Below are 15771 nucleotides of genomic sequence, written 5' to 3'. Positions count from 1 at the left end.
AAAAGATTTCAAGTATCCAAACAATCATCACTATGTTCATTGTTTTATGGAATGAGAACTTAGTGCAATATAAATATAAAACTATAAGTATGTATTTTGCTCTCACAACTAGTTGCTTGTTGGTTTTAAACTTAAACACTTGAGGTTTTGAATATCCCAAATACTCCAAATATTTGAAATACTCATCCCTAAGAAGTCATCACTGGGAGACAAAATATTTGACTGCAATTTTTCAAAATTAACAAGTATTTACCGATTAAATTTTGAATGTAAGAGCTCATTCACAAAATTCTCTTCCTCAATATGGGCAAAGCTTGCAAGATGAGCTCCAAATTCTTCACAAAATTCTTCAGCTTCTCTCCATGTTCTTTTCATCAGGACTTTTTCACTATGAAATACCTGTATAGAAAAAGGGAAAAAGGTTGACACAGTCATAAATAACATAAGGCTGTTTAATTCTAGACAAAAGGATTTACAGTAATATAATTGTTGTCATTATTCTACATTAAAGGATTGATAGAGAAGGGAGAAATAACATTTATTGAACTAAAATGTATCTACTTGTCTAAAAACTATTATCTCATCTTATTCTCAAAACAAAAATGTGCGGAGGATATGATGAGGACTCTTTTCCTCCATAAGAGTTTTTTTGTCCCCCTCCTAAATATCCTATGACTGGCATACGCTTGTCCCTTAGTGAAATGTTTGTCAAGAGATGAGGAGAGTCAGGCTAAGAGAAATTTACAATTTCAGGTCAACAAATTTCAGGTCAAAACAGCCACAGACTAGCAGAGCTAGGATTAGACCCAGTATTCCGTGGCTGAAGGAATCTGGCTGACTCAGGGGAAGAGATGAGAAATGAGACCTGAAACCTAAGGCAAGTATATGTCTGGGTTCTTTGAGTCTTGTGTGCTCTTTTTATGCTCAGTCATGTCCAACTCTTTGTGACCCCCTGGACCATAGCCCACCAGGCTCCTCTGTCCATGGGACTCTCCAGGCAAGAACACTGGCGTGGGTTGCCATACTCTCCTGCAGGATATCTTCCTGACCCAGGGATCGAGCCTGCATCTCTCATGTCTCCTGCATTGGCAGGCAGGTTCTTTACCACTAGTGCCACCTATATTTCTAGGCTCTTTGGGTCTTGCTGCTGCTGCTGCTGCTAAGTCGCTTCAGTCGTGTCCAACTCTGTGTGACCCCATAGACAGCAGCCCACCAGGCTCCCCTGTCCCTGGGATTCTCCAGGCAAGAACACTGGAGTGGGTTGCCATTTCCTTAGCTGTACCTAAATTGTTGTTTCTCAGCTGTTCTCACAGTGGCATGAAGAAATCAGTCAAATGGAAAGTATGCTTTTGACTTTATTTAAGGTCAAGTGTGAGGAACCAATGACCCAGAGCTTCAGATCCCAGACCTCTATACTTTCCTCATTTTTAACTGCCTGATGCTATACTTAAGTCTCTGATGCCAGGCGGGCACCCTGTAGCCAGGCTTCACCAGCCTCTAATTTGCTGAGACCAAAATGAATGACCTTCCCAGTTCCATGAACTACAGCACAGCCTTTCCGTCTTTTAAATTATATGTCAAAACTCACCTCCTCTGGGAACCTTTTTTCGAATCACTTTAAATTCATAAGTCCTACCGCTACACCTATCAAACACACCACATATTTGCTGATGTATCAGGGTAATGTGTAGTAGGAAAAGCACTGGACTGGTAGTTCCAAGACCAGGAATCTATTCGAACTCTGTCGATAAAAAATTGTGATCTTGGGTAAATCACCCCATCTCACTGCATGCTGCAGTTTACTCATTTGCAAGGTTTAACTTATTGCTCTGTGAGGTTACTCCTGGGCCCATTATTCCATGAATTTAATGCAGGATTAGACATGTATTCATGTAAATTGAGTGCATTCACAAGCCATTTATGAGACTGCAATATTTCTAGAGACAGAGGCTGTCTCCATTCTGCTCTCCATGTGCCCATGTGCCAGAGAAGAACCTTTTCCCAGCATTTTAGAAATCTCTTTTTATATGATGAGCCAAAGATAAAGCCACCAAACAAGAACATCATTATTTCAAAAATATATTTCTGAGATGAGACACTGACTTAAATCTAGAATCTGAAGATGATTTGCAAAAAGACATTTCTTCACACAAAACATATATACGTAAACTTTTGATCATCAAAAGCTGCCAAAACTATTCTTGGCAGCAGAATGGCATTATTCCATAATAAGGACTTTATTCATTGGCTTACAGACAATATGGAATATTTCCATACCTAGTGAGTGTCTGCCTTGTCCAGTGTAGGCAATAAGAATAATATTGACTGGAGCCTTAATATCAGTCCTCATGAGGAGGCCTCAGTGTCACCAGGATCTGTCAACATTTTGACCTAAAAATTATTTTGGAATATAACTGAGGGGATAGAGACAGCCAACAAATATTAATTGTCTGCTGTCTGCCAGGCACTGTTCTAAAATAAAAGAATTCAGGATACACGGACAAAGTTGAACTAATGTTGGTTCCATTGAGAATGCCCATGTAACTTCCACATTACCTTGAAGCAACTGGCCAGGCCAGGCTCTGACTCCCAATCCAAATAGCAGGGGTGAAAGGGCCATCCTTCTTCTTGCTCGGTTTTCTCCCGATTTTCCACTGGTTGCTTGCACAGGGACATCGCCTTAAAGTGTCTACAGTCCTTCACTTCCCAGCGGCCAGGGTGATTCCTCCCTCGCATGACAACACAGCCACCACTGTAGCCTAAAAGCAGAAAATAACACTGTACTGCCAGGCCACAAGAACATTTTGTGCTTGGAAGACAGCTCTTTGGAGTGTTAGGTAATTGACATCTTGTAATGAAGCACCCAGATAAGAACAATAAAGATGAAAAAGGATGCTTTAGCCGCATGATCATCTCATTTCTCTTCATCTCTGGAGAAAAGAATAGTAGATCGAAAAGTGAGAGAAGAGAGAATACGGAGCCTGAAATTTGGGCATTTTGAGTTCAGATGGCAAATGATGGGCAATTTGGCGCTGTTCCAATGTGGGACTGAAAATATCCCTCATATCTCATCAAATGCCAACATACCTCTACTTTGAATTATTGAGCTTTTTAACTGTGCAGAAGAAATCTTAACTTACAATTTATTGAGCAGCTACCTTGTACACTGTGCTTTCAAACACTACTATGAAAAATTAGCAATGAGAAATGCATGGTGCTGATCCTCTAAGAAATTGATTCAGCAGGAAAAACACATTGATGATGGAGTCAGGCAGTGTGTGAGGTACACAACAGAGAACCTCGCTATGGCAGAATGAAGTATATTCCAAATGGGGTGAAATTCTGGGGGCGACAGTGGGAGCAGACGTTAGGGAGAACCACCTTGTTATGGGCAAGCCCCATTTTATTCTTTTGTGTATGTTTGAACATACACAAAATGAAGTATATTTCCCCATAAAAACAATTTCTATGTTAAGATTCTCAAGTTTGTCATCAAATGTATACAACTCATATGGTAGCTGAAAAATACACTTCAAATTTCAGTGAATAGTAGAAAATCTCTTCCAAAAATAGAACAAAAATTGAGTAAAAATGAGGCTTTTTTTTTTTTCTTGAATCCGTAGTGCTCATTCAATGAACTAAATCAACATTCAGCAACAACAGCAAAATTATTTGCTTATATCTACATACCAGTGATGGTTTAGTCACTAAGTCACTCTTATGACCCTGCGGACTACAGTCTGCCAGGCTCCTCTGTCCATGGGATTTCTCAGGCAAGAATACTGGAGTGGGTTGCCATTTCCTTCTCCAGAGGATCTTCCCAATCCAGGTATTGAACCCATGTCTCCCGCATCACAGGTGGATTCTTTACTGACTGAGCCACCTAAAAATACCAGACTTGGCTGTATATTATTAGTTGATTGAGACAGAAGGACAAAACAAAACCCAACTCTTATAGTTGAGTGTGAGACACAAACAAAGGATTAATTGTAGCAGACATACTGTGTGAAGTGCTATAGTAACAGTGTGTGTTAAAATTTCTGTGGGGAGACCTCAGAAAGGGTGATGGAGTCTGCCTCAGGACATCAGGAAAGTATTTGCAGGTAGAGACATTTGAGCTGCATTTTGGAGGATGTTAAAAGGAGAAAAGAGTTTGCAAGGGGTGCTTGTAAAAAAGTAAATGATTATAGATGAAGCATATGAAGACTTGTGATGATTCTTGAGCTAAAGGCACTTTTAAAAGTATAGTTACTTGGTACTAGATATTCGTCTTGCTGAATTTCCCTTCAGAAGTAATGGCTTCAATTTCTGTAGATACAGGGTAATTGGCATTATCCTTGCCAACCATGTTTGTGTTGTTCTATGCTGATAGAAGGGCTTCTCCAGTGGCTCAGCAATAACGAATCTGCTTGCAGAGATAAAGGGTTTGATCCCTGGGTTGGGAAGATCCCCTGGAGAATGGAATGGCAACCCACTCCAATATTCTTGCCTGGGAAATCCCATGGACAGAGGAGCCTGATGGGCTATAGCCCATGGGGTCGCAGAGTTGGAGACGACTGAAGCGACTTAGCACACACATGCACACTAATAAAAAGACTGCTGCTGCTGCTAAGTCACTTCAGTCGTGTCCGACTCTGTGCGACCTCATGGACTGCAGCCTACCAGGCTCCTCCGTCCGTGGGATTTTCCTGGCAGGAGTACTGGAGTGGGGTGCCATTGCCTTCTCCAAATAAAAAAGACTAAACAGAGGGATAATGAAAAGTGGAATAAGAAAGAAGAAGACAGAGGAAGATGTACAAAGAGCACCTCCTAGAGAAGTGGGAAGGTGTTTGTGAAAGAGAGGGAAGAGCAAGGAAGCTAAAGCATGAGTGTTTATGTCTTCAGTCATACCTGGGTGCACACCCTGTGTTAGGCCCCTGCAGGAAGCTCATAGTCTTACGTATGTACACATGGTGATGGTCAAAGAAACCCACAAAGGTGAAAATGACCAGTCATAAACAAGTAAACACGATTGTATGACAAGTAGAAGAAACTGAAGTCAAGAGAGAGAGTTGGTCCATATAAAGGCCATCAGTTGACTTCACTGGCCAGAGGAACTAGTTAGTGTTCGGGATGGAGGGTGGGGGGGCCAGGCAGGGGACAGAGTATAGCATACTGCCCCTGTCATGACTGGAGCATCGGAGGCCTGTTGAGTGTAATTCGGGAATGCAGCTCACAGTTTAGCTGAGTCATGAACAATAGTGGAGATGCTGCCTGCTCTGTGCAATGAAATTCTAATGAAACTGAATTGTGGAAATCCACATAAAAGCTGAAACCCTAACATGTCTATGGAGAGAATTGCTCTAGTTGAAAGAGCAGGAGAAACACACACTCTCACCTGACTCCTCCATCCTTCCTTCTCAGCAGCCTTTAACTTGGGGCCTAAAGTCTGGGATTCTAGTCCCAGCACAAATATTTAGTAACTCAAACCTCAAACTGATTAATTAAACACAAAAGCCTGTGTCTAAAACACGAGGGCAATAATTCCTTTTCTTCTTATGGATTTTCATAAATATAAAATAAAATAATGTATTAAGAAGCCCTGTGAGAGATATAAAGGACTAAAACCACTCCTCGGATGTTGCCTCTATTTTTATTTTGACTGTTTTCATTACAAAAGCTGGAATTTTTGTGGCACAAGTTCTGCCTGAGTGTTCAAAGAATTTTTAAAAGCTCAAATCAGCAAGTTTAAAATGCAATATACTTTTTTGTTGGTCTTGCATTTTGTCTTACTTTCCCACATCAGACAGTGATTAAATAGCTTTGGCTTTAGACACTAGATATTCAACTTTTCTTCATTAGTGAAGAAGGAGATGTTTGCAAACTGCTATGAGGCTAAAAAGTACTGCCAGGGTTTTATTGGTATTCTAAAATAGTTAACTTAATGCAACATTTGACCTAAATTTTAGAGTCTCAGCCCCAAAGAAGCAATGAAGTGGTATAATAAGGGGAGACTGGGCTAAGAACTGGCATCTGGCCCCATCACTTCGTGGGAAATAGATGGGGAAACAGTGGAAACAGTGTCAGACTTTATTTTGAGGGGCTCCAAAATCACTGCAGATGGTGACTGCAGCCATGAAATTAAAAGACGCTTACTCCTTGGAAGAAAACTTATGACCAACCTAGATAGCATATTCAAAAGCAGAGACATTACTTTGCCAACAAAGGTCCGTCTAGTCAAGGCTATGGTTTTTCCAGTGGTCATGTATGGATGTGAGGGCTGGACTGTGAAGAAGTCTGAGTGCCGAAGAATTGATGCTTTTGAACTGTGGTGTTGGAGAAGACTCTTGAGAGTCCCTTGGACTGCAAGGAGATCCAACTAGTCCATTCTGAAGGAGATCAACCCTGGGATTTCTTTGGAAGGAATGATGCTAAAGCTGAAACTCCAGGACTTTGGCCACCTCATGTGAAGAGTTGACTCATTGGAAAAGACTCTGATGGTGGGAGGGATTGGGGGCAGGAGGAGAAGGGGACGGCAGAGGATGAGATGGCTGGATGGCATCACCGACTCGATGGATGTGACTTTGAGTGTACTCTGGGAGTTGGTGATGGACAAGGAGGGCTGGCGTGCTGCAATTCATGGGGTCGCAAAGAGTCGGACATGACTGAGCGACTGAACTGAACTGGGCTAAGAAAGAGATAAACCAAATTTATAATCTCATGTTGTGAGGATGCTTGTAAAGCCAAATAACAAGGGTAGGGTATGGGAAAGAGCACAGGTGTTTCTTCTCCCAGACTAATTGTTCTCAGATTTGGTAACTCATCTCCCATTGGGCAAGAGCAACATTCCTTCTGTCCCTTAGTGGTGAATCTCACATTTGAGCTGATTCTCCTTACTTGCCTTAGCCTCCCTCTACCTGCTTTTACTCTCTCCATCAAACATAAATGGGAACACTTCCAGTCAATTGAGAAATTCCAATTCACTATTCTTGTCTCTTCAAATTGGCAAAGTTATCTAGCTTTATAGCAAATTGAACCAACCTGGGAAAAGTTCCATCTTTCACCTCTCTGGCCAAATACCTGAAAACAAACAAACCGAATCTACGTGTGGCCTTGGGGCAGGAGGGAACCCTAACTGGGCTTTTAGACAATCATTTCACTTGTGCCTATCTGCTTATTTCCCCTTGCCTGCAGCAACACTTTAACATCCTTAATCTCAAGTCTTCTGTTCTGCCTTCTTCCATCTCTCTCTTCCCCTTTTCCATGGAGAAAAGTAAAGCTTTTGGGTCAGGAAAGGTGAGCTTTCATGGAGTTCTGCTTATCTGCCTGAGACCACATTAGACATTTTATATGGTCTTTTCCCTATTTAACTTGAAAAACCTCTTTGAGGTGGATATTAGTGTCTACAGTTAGCTAATGGAAAAACCAAGGCTCAGAAGTGTAGTATCTTGTCTCAGTTCAGTTCAGTTCAGTCGCTCAGTCATATCCGACTCTTTGCGACCCCAGGAATCATAGCACGCCAGGCCTCCCTGTTCATCATCATCTCCCAGAGTTCACCCAAACTCGTGTGCATCAAGTCAGTGATGCCATCCAGCCATCTCATCCTCGGTCGTCCCCTTCTCCTCCTGCCCCCAATCCCTCCCAGTATCACAGTCTTTTCCAATGAGTCAACTCTTCGCATGAGGTGGCCAAAGTACTGGAGTTTCAGCTTTAGCATCATTCCTTCCAAAGAAATCCCAGGGTTGATCTCCTTCAGAATGGACTGGTTGGATCTCCTTGCAGTCCAAGGGACTCTCAAGAGTCTTCTCCAACATCAGAGTTCAAAAGCATCAATTCTTCGGCACTCAGCCTGCTTCACACTCCAACTCTCACATCCATACATGATCACAGGAAAAACCATAGCCTTGACTAGACGGACCTTAGTCGGCAAAGTAATGTCTCTGCTTTTGAATATACTATCTAGGTTGGTCATAAGTTTTCTTCCAAGGAGTAAGCGTCTTTTAATTTCATGGCTGCAGTCACATCTGTGGTGATTTTGGAGCCCAAAAAATAAAGTCTGACACTGTTTCCACTGTTTCTCCATTTCCCATGAAGTGATGGGACCGGATGCCATGATCTTCGTTTTCTGAATGTTGAGCTTTAAGCCAACTTTTTCGCTCTCCTCTTTCACTTTCATCAAGAGGCTCTTTAGCTCCTCTTCACTTTCTGCCATAAGGGTGGTGTCATCTGCATATCTGAGGTTATTGATATTTCTCCCGGCAATGTATCTTGTCTAGAGCCACATAATACTTCAATACGGTCGATCTGGAATTTGAAACCAGATTTAACTGAGTCTACTATGAAATAATGTCAAGGTGCAGAGGAGGTGGACATTCAGTAAATAACCGTTGAATGAATAACAGAAACTTCCCCTCCAATTATGCTCCTCCATTTCCATGGAGTCTTCTCTTTCCCCTGGTCATACTTCTCTCCTTTGTGCATCCAAAGTATTTCCTTGAGATCTACTATCACATTTTAGTGTGTATGACAGTTACTGATATATTTATAAAAAGATACGGAAATACCAAAAGTGTACTCAGAAATTATGCTGTTCATTCTCATTTAGGTGTTGGTTCATTTCAGGATTCTGATGAGACTTAAAGTGGATAATTATCTATCTGTTGGATGGATAGGGTCCCCCTTGCCATGTATAGGGCACTTTCAAGAAAATAGATCTGACCTGCCCTACTGCAATCCCATTCTCCTTATCACTGACAGAAGATTTCCATTGACTTGAGACAGTTGGGGGGAATACTTCGGAGTTATCCTGTGAGTGAAGCACTCCTTCTTGCAGTGCTATCTAGAAATAGAAACAACTTTTTTCACAGAGCCTGAGTTATGGATGGATGCAAAATTGTAATTTCCATTTATTTTTTTTTCTATAAAACACCTGTGAAACTCTAATAGTATTTGAAAGGCTTTTTTGAATACCTTAAAGGATAGATTAACATGCTTCCTTTCATCATTTATAGCAAACTCCATATATATTGAATCATTAATATAAATACAAGGTACATTTAGGTTTCTAATGCATTAGCTTCTCCCTAAATGAGAAAGGCCCTATTTATCATCTTTCTCTTTAATCAGTGGTACTAGTTAGTATGGATCAAAACTGTTTTTACCTGAATGGTTACTTCTCTTAATATACAGAATGCCATAGTCACTTTGTTGTGGTTATTTTAGTAAAGGTAGCAAGAAATTATTTCTTAAGAGAAATATCCCAGCTATGAAGAAGCCCCTAGTGAATCAATTGATTCATTGATGCATCAATCATATGGCTTCTAACTTGCAAATAGTGAGAAAATGAAATGGTCTTTCTAAAAAAATAAGAATCTATGATTTGGATCAGGTCTCTGACTCTAACTTTTTAAAAATAAAAATGTTAATTTTATGAGAAATGAATAGAGTAACACAATTTCAGTGCGTTGTGGGGATACAATCAAAAAGCCCAGACTGTAGAAAACTACAGGACAAGCAACACATTGGCATCAACAAATAAAATTTTTAAAAATGACAGGGGGCAAGGAAGAGGGAAACCTAGAGAGGAAAACAGACTTTAGGAGATCTATCCGCTAATTACAATGTGTGCCCCTTTTTTTGATCTTGATTCAAACAAGCCATAATATACTTTATATATGTATATTGTTATGAATCATTTAGAAACTCAAGCATTAACTGAAGATTTATGATGCTATGAAATTAGAGTTAATTACTTTTAGCTGTGATAATTGTATTATGTTTTATGATTATGTATTATGTTTCTAAAAAAGGAGTCTTTATCTTTTAGAGTTAATACTGAAATATTTATGGGTGAAATGATATGATATCTGGGATTTCTATGAAAAAATATGGGAAATGGGAGGAGTGGGTGAGAATATAGATGAAACAAGATTGACCGTAGGTTGATAATTGATGACACTGGGTCATGGGTATAGATGGTGGTTCATTATGCTATTTGGTGGGCATAATACAAGGTTGATAAAATGGCAGAACTATGATTCCACCACAAATCGAATATTCTGATGATATGACATAAGGACAGAGTCTTCGTTGAGTTTATAAAAAGCTGCAGGCTTCCTGTTCAGTGGTCAATTTATATAGACAGTCTGGGCTGGATTAAGATTCTGACATGAGGACCAAGCTAATGGATTCTTTTGTGACAGGCGGAGAAAAAAATGTGATTTAGGATGGTGTTTCTGCAAATAGCAATTTAAAAGAAAAAAAAGAAACACAGGGCTTTTACATTGCTATTTTCTTCAAAAAAAGATTTACATTTTCATCTTATTCAGAGACAATTTACTCAATGTCAATCAGACTGAGCAGCCAAACTGAGCATCACGATATTATTTTTGCTTCAGGGAAAAGAGAAAAAGAGTAGTGCCACTCAAATAAATTACAGCAGAAACTTATGAATGACAAGGAGTTCTGCTTCAATTCCAAATTTTAGACATCCAAATATGCCCCAAGGAAGATAACATTAAAAACTAAGAATTTTGTCTGCTAAAAATGTATTAATTTATTTTGACAGGTATAGACATTCCTAACAAAATTCCAAGGTATATTAGAAATGATACCTGTTTTTTTTTTCAGTAATAGTGTGACATGGAACTTTACTATTCTCTGTATTTTAAAAACATTCATAAGTTTGTAGAATGAGAAGTTTGTTTATTGAATGAATTGTGATGTTTCTTGTGTCGAGCTATGCAGTCACCAGTGTCTATACAAATTTCCTAAAATGATGTTATACACAAGAATCTAATTTGTCTTACCTTCACCTCACATGCCTATTTTTAAAGTATAATTTAAAAATATAAACTATATTTTTAGAGCATTTTAAGGTCACAGAAAATTTTAGTGGAAAGTAAAGACTTCTCTTATACCCCATGCTCCATATATCCTACCTACTATTACCCTCACACACAAGAATGGTACGTTTGTTAAAATCTACATTAACACATCGTTATCACCCGAAGTCCATGGTTTACATTGGGGTTCACTCTTGTTGTATGTTCTCTGGATTTGGACAAATGTATAATGACATATGTCCACCAGTGTGGTATGATATAGAATGGTTTCACTGACCACTCCCACCACCCCCATCACAAATCCTCTGTGCTCTGCCTATAAATTCCTCCTTCCCCAAGCCTCTGGAAACCACTAATCTTTTTACTGTCTCCATAGTTTTGCCTTTTCCAGAATGTCATATGGTTGTAATCACACAGTATGCAGCCTTTACAGACTGGCTTCTTTCACTTAGTGATGTGCATTTAAGTTTTCTCCATGTCTTTTCATGACTTGACAGCTCCTTTCTTTTTATCACTGAATAATATTCCATTGTCTGCATGTAATACAATTTATTTATTCACTCATCTACTAAAGGACATCTTGATGGCTTGAAAGCTTTGCCAAGTATGAATAAAGCTTCTATTAACAAAAATCTGTATGCAAGTTGTTTGTGCTAACATCAGTTTTCAATTCATTTGGATAAACACCAAGGAGTGTAAAAGTATGTTTACTTTTTAAGCAATTGGCAACCTGTCTTTGAAAGTGGCTATACCATTTTGCATTCCTGCCAGCAATGTATGAGCGCTCCTGTGGCTCCAAATCCCTACCAGCATTTGGTATCATCAGTGTTTTGGATTTTGGTCATTCTAATAAGTGTGAAGGGGCTTCCCTGATGGCTCAGTGGTAAAGAACTCACCTGCCAATGCAGGATACATGGGTTCAATCCCTGGATGGGGAAGATCCCCTGGAGAAGGAAATGGCAACCCACTCCAATATTCTTGCCTGGGAAATCCCATGGACCGAGGAGCCTGGTGGGCTGCAGTCCATGGGGTTGCAAAAGAGCTGGACATTACTTAGCAACTAAACAACAACAAACAAAAAGTGTGTAACAGTATCTCATTGTTGTTTTAATTTGCAATTTCCTATTGATATAGATCTCTGGGTTGGGAAGATCCCCTGGAGAAGGAAATGGCAACCCACTCCAGTATTCTTGCCTGGAGAATCCCATGGACAGAGGAGCCTGGCGGGCTACAGTCCACGGGGTCGCGAAGAGTCGGACACGACTGAGCGACTTCACTTTCACTTTATTGATATATAATGTTGAACATATTTTCATTTGCTTACGTTTGATCTATATAACTTCTTTGTTTAAGATCTCTTGTCCCATTTTACATTGGGTTTTTTGTTTATTGTTGAGTTTTAAGAGTACTTTGTATATTTTGTATAACAATCCTTTATCAGATGTGATTTTTTTTACAAATATTTTCTCCCAGTCTATGGCTTGTCTTCTCATTCTCTTGACATTATCTTTCTCACAGCACAAGTTTTACTGAGGTTTTAGTTTTAATGAATCTAGCTCATCAATTATTTATTTCATAGATTTTTGCTTTTGGTGTTGTATCTAAAAAGTCATACCATACCTAAGGTCATGTAGGTTTTCTATTTTGTTATCATCTGGGAGTGTAAAAGTTTTATGTTTTACATTTAGATCTATGATCTATTTTGAGTTAATTTTTGTTAAGGGTGTAAGCTCTGTGTCTAGATGTTTTCTTTTTTTTTTGACATGTGGATATCCAACTGCCTAAGCACCATTTGTCAAAAAGAGTTTTTCCCATTGTATTGTTTTTGCTTCTTTTTCAAAGATCAGTTGACTATTCTGTGTCAGTCTATTTCTGAGTTCTTTATCCTGTTTTATTGATTTACATTTCTTTTTTTGCCTAACTATATTGTGTTAATTGGGCTTTCCAGGTGGCTCAGATGGTAAAGAACATGCCTGCGGTGCAGGAGACCTGGGTTTGATCTCTGGGTCAGGAAGCTCCCCTAGAGAAGACAATGGCTACCCACTCCAGTATTCTTGCCTGGAGACTCTCATGGACAGAGGAGCAACAGTTCATGGGGTCACAAAGAGTTGGACATGACTCAGTGACTAAACATACACACACACATTGTCTTAATTATTATAGATTTATAATAACTTTTGAAGTCAGATAGTGTCAATTGTTTGACTTTGTTCTCCTTCAATACTGAGTTGGCTATTCTGGGTCTTTTGCCTCTCCATATAAACTTTAGAACCAGTTTGTCAGTACCCACAAAATAACTTGCTGGTTTTTTGATTGGAATGGCCTTGAGTCTATAGGTCAATTTGTGTAGAAATGACATCGTGACAATATTGAGCCTTTCTGTTTATGAACATGGACTCTCTATTTACTAATTTCTTTTTGATTTCTGTCATTAAGTTTGTAGTTTTCCTCTATAGATCTTATACATATTGTTAGATTTATACCTAGAAATTTCATTTTGAAATTTAATGCAAACAATGTAATATGTTTTTAATTTAAAATTCCTCTTTTCACTGCTGCTATACAGAAAAGCAATTGACTTTTGTATGTTAATCCTGTATCCTGCAATCTTGCTATAATTGATTATTAGCTAGAGGAATTTTTTATCCTAATTTTCTACATAAACAATCATGTCATCTGTAAACAAAGTTTTATTTCCTTCTTTCCAGTCTGTATACTTTCATTTGCTTTTCTTGTCTTATTGCATTAGTTATAACTTCTAGTACAATGTTTAAAAGAGAGTTGATAAGGGACATCTTTGCCTTGTTCTTGATCTTAGTAGGGAAGCTTCTAGTTTTTCACCATTAAGTATGATATCTGGGTTTTCTGTAGATGTTCTTTATCAAGTTGGAGAAGTTCCCATCAATTCCTTGTTTGCTAATAGTTTTTAACATGAATGGGTATTGAATTTTGTCAGATGCTTTTTTTGCATCTGTTGATATGATCATGTGATTTTTCTTTTGTTGATGCAATGGAAAACATTAATAGGTTTTTAAATGTTGAACCAGCTTTGTATACCTGGGATAAATTCCACTTGATTGAAGTGTATAAATTCTCTTTATGCATTTTTAAGTCAATTTGTTAATATTTGGTTACAGATTTTTGTGTTTACATTCATGAGATATATTGGTCTGTAGTTTTCTTGTAGTGTCTTTTTCTGACTTTGGTGTAGGGTAATGTTGCCCTCATACAATGAGTTATAGAGTAGTCTTTCTGCTTCTAACTTCTAGAAGAGGTTGTAGAGAACTGGTATAATTTCTCACTTAAAATGTTTGGTAGAATTCACTAGCTGAACCCATATGAACCTGCTGCTTTTTGTTTTGGAAGTTTATGAATTACTGATTCAATTTCTTAATAGATATAGTCTTATTCAGATAGTCCATTTCTTCTTTTGTGGGTTTTGGCAGATTATATCTTTAAAAGAATTGGTAAATTTCACCTAAGTTGTCAAATTTATGGATATAGTTGCTCATATAACATTCCTTTCTAAAATCCTTTTAATGTCTGTGGGATCTATAGTGATGTCCCTTTATTCATTTATGACATTAGTAATTTGTGTGTCCTCTCGTTTAGTGAAACTGGTTAGAGGCTTATTAATTTCACTGTTATTTTCAAAGAATCAGGTTTCTTTGATTTTCTTTATTGATTTTCTGTATTCAATTTCATTGATTTCTGCTCTAATTCTTCTTTTTCTGTTCTTCTACTTACTTTGGATTTAATATGCTCTTTTTCTGTAGTTTCCTAAGGTGGAAAATCAGGTTACTGATTTTAAATATTTCTTCTTTTCTGATATATTCATTCAGTGTTATAAATTTCTAAGCCCTGCTTTCTCTGCATCTCACAAATGTATTTTCCTTTAATTAAGTGTTGCTAAATCTCCAAATATTTTGGAATTTTCTCAGATACCTTTTTGTTATCTGTTTATAGTTTAATTTCATGTGAACTAAGAGACACTGTACAACTTCTATTCTTTTAAATTTGTTAAGGTGTGTTTTATGGCCTAGAATGCAGTCTGTCTTAGCAAACATTCCATGTCAGTTTAAGAAGAATGTGTAATCTGCTGTTGCTGTTGTTGGATGAAGCAGTCTATAGATATCAATCATATCTAGGTGATTGATGGTGCTGTTCATTTCAACTTTGCCCTTACTGATTTTCTGTCTGTTGGACCCATCCATTTCTAACAGAGGGGTGCTAACATATCCAACTATAATAGTAGATTCACCTATTTCTCCTTACAGTTTTATCAGTTTTCCCTCATATATTTTGCTATTCTATTGTTAAGTACATACACATTAAGGACTGTTATGTCTTCTTTAGTGCTGACTCCTTTATCTTTATGTAGTGTCCATTTTTATCCCTGGAAACTTTTCTTGTTCTGAAGTCTGCTCTGTGTTAAATTAATATAGCTATTTTTACTTTCTTTTGATTAATGTTAGCATAATATCTTTATCCCTTTACTTTTAATCTACATGTGTCTTTATATTTAAAGTGGGATTTTTGTAGACAACATACTTGGGTCTTAGTTTTTTTTAGTCCTCTGACTAATTTTTGTTAAACATTTGATATATAATAGCAATTATTATAATATTATAATAATAGTTATCTTTCCTCAAGGAAGAGCTTGAGGCCTCTAACTCATTTCCTCCAGATACAGATTTGAAGGTAACCTATAGCCTGTTGTCTGGAGTAGGCTTGTTGGAGATCCACAGGCAAGAAAGGGAGCAAGGCATCCAAATGGCTCACACTGAGATAAAGGTGTGTTGGATCTAGGTTGGTGGCCTAAGATTAACACAGTGACCTAAAAGCTTGGTCTGCAGGGGCTGATTCTAGTGTAGATTGTGGCTAAAACCATTAGCTTCTCTGGTACAGTTTCATACTTTGGGATCCAGAGCTGAGCATAAGAAAGTGA

The 15771-nt window shown here is 38.2% G+C and overlaps 1 protein-coding gene across 1 annotated transcript in view; it reads right to left on the bottom strand.

Annotated features, from left to right (window-relative positions):
• PLA2R1 (phospholipase A2 receptor 1) overlaps positions 1-15771 on the bottom strand; it is a 122522-nt gene that overhangs the window by 44764 nt on the left and 61987 nt on the right. Inside the window, exons 12-13 of the mRNA XM_052635592.1 lie at positions 2557-2759; positions 254-399 (exon numbers count right to left, since the gene is read on the bottom strand). Of these exons, the coding sequence (XP_052491552.1) occupies positions 254-399; positions 2557-2759 (349 nt within the window). The remainder of the gene's footprint in view (positions 1-253; positions 400-2556; positions 2760-15771) is intronic.

This window comes from Budorcas taxicolor, chromosome 2 (assembly GCF_023091745.1).
Source record: "Budorcas taxicolor isolate Tak-1 chromosome 2, Takin1.1, whole genome shotgun sequence".
Taxonomy (NCBI): Eukaryota; Metazoa; Chordata; class Mammalia; order Artiodactyla; family Bovidae; genus Budorcas; species Budorcas taxicolor.
The sequence above is the reverse complement of the archived record's forward strand: the minus strand, read 5'-3'. Positions and strand labels throughout refer to the sequence as shown.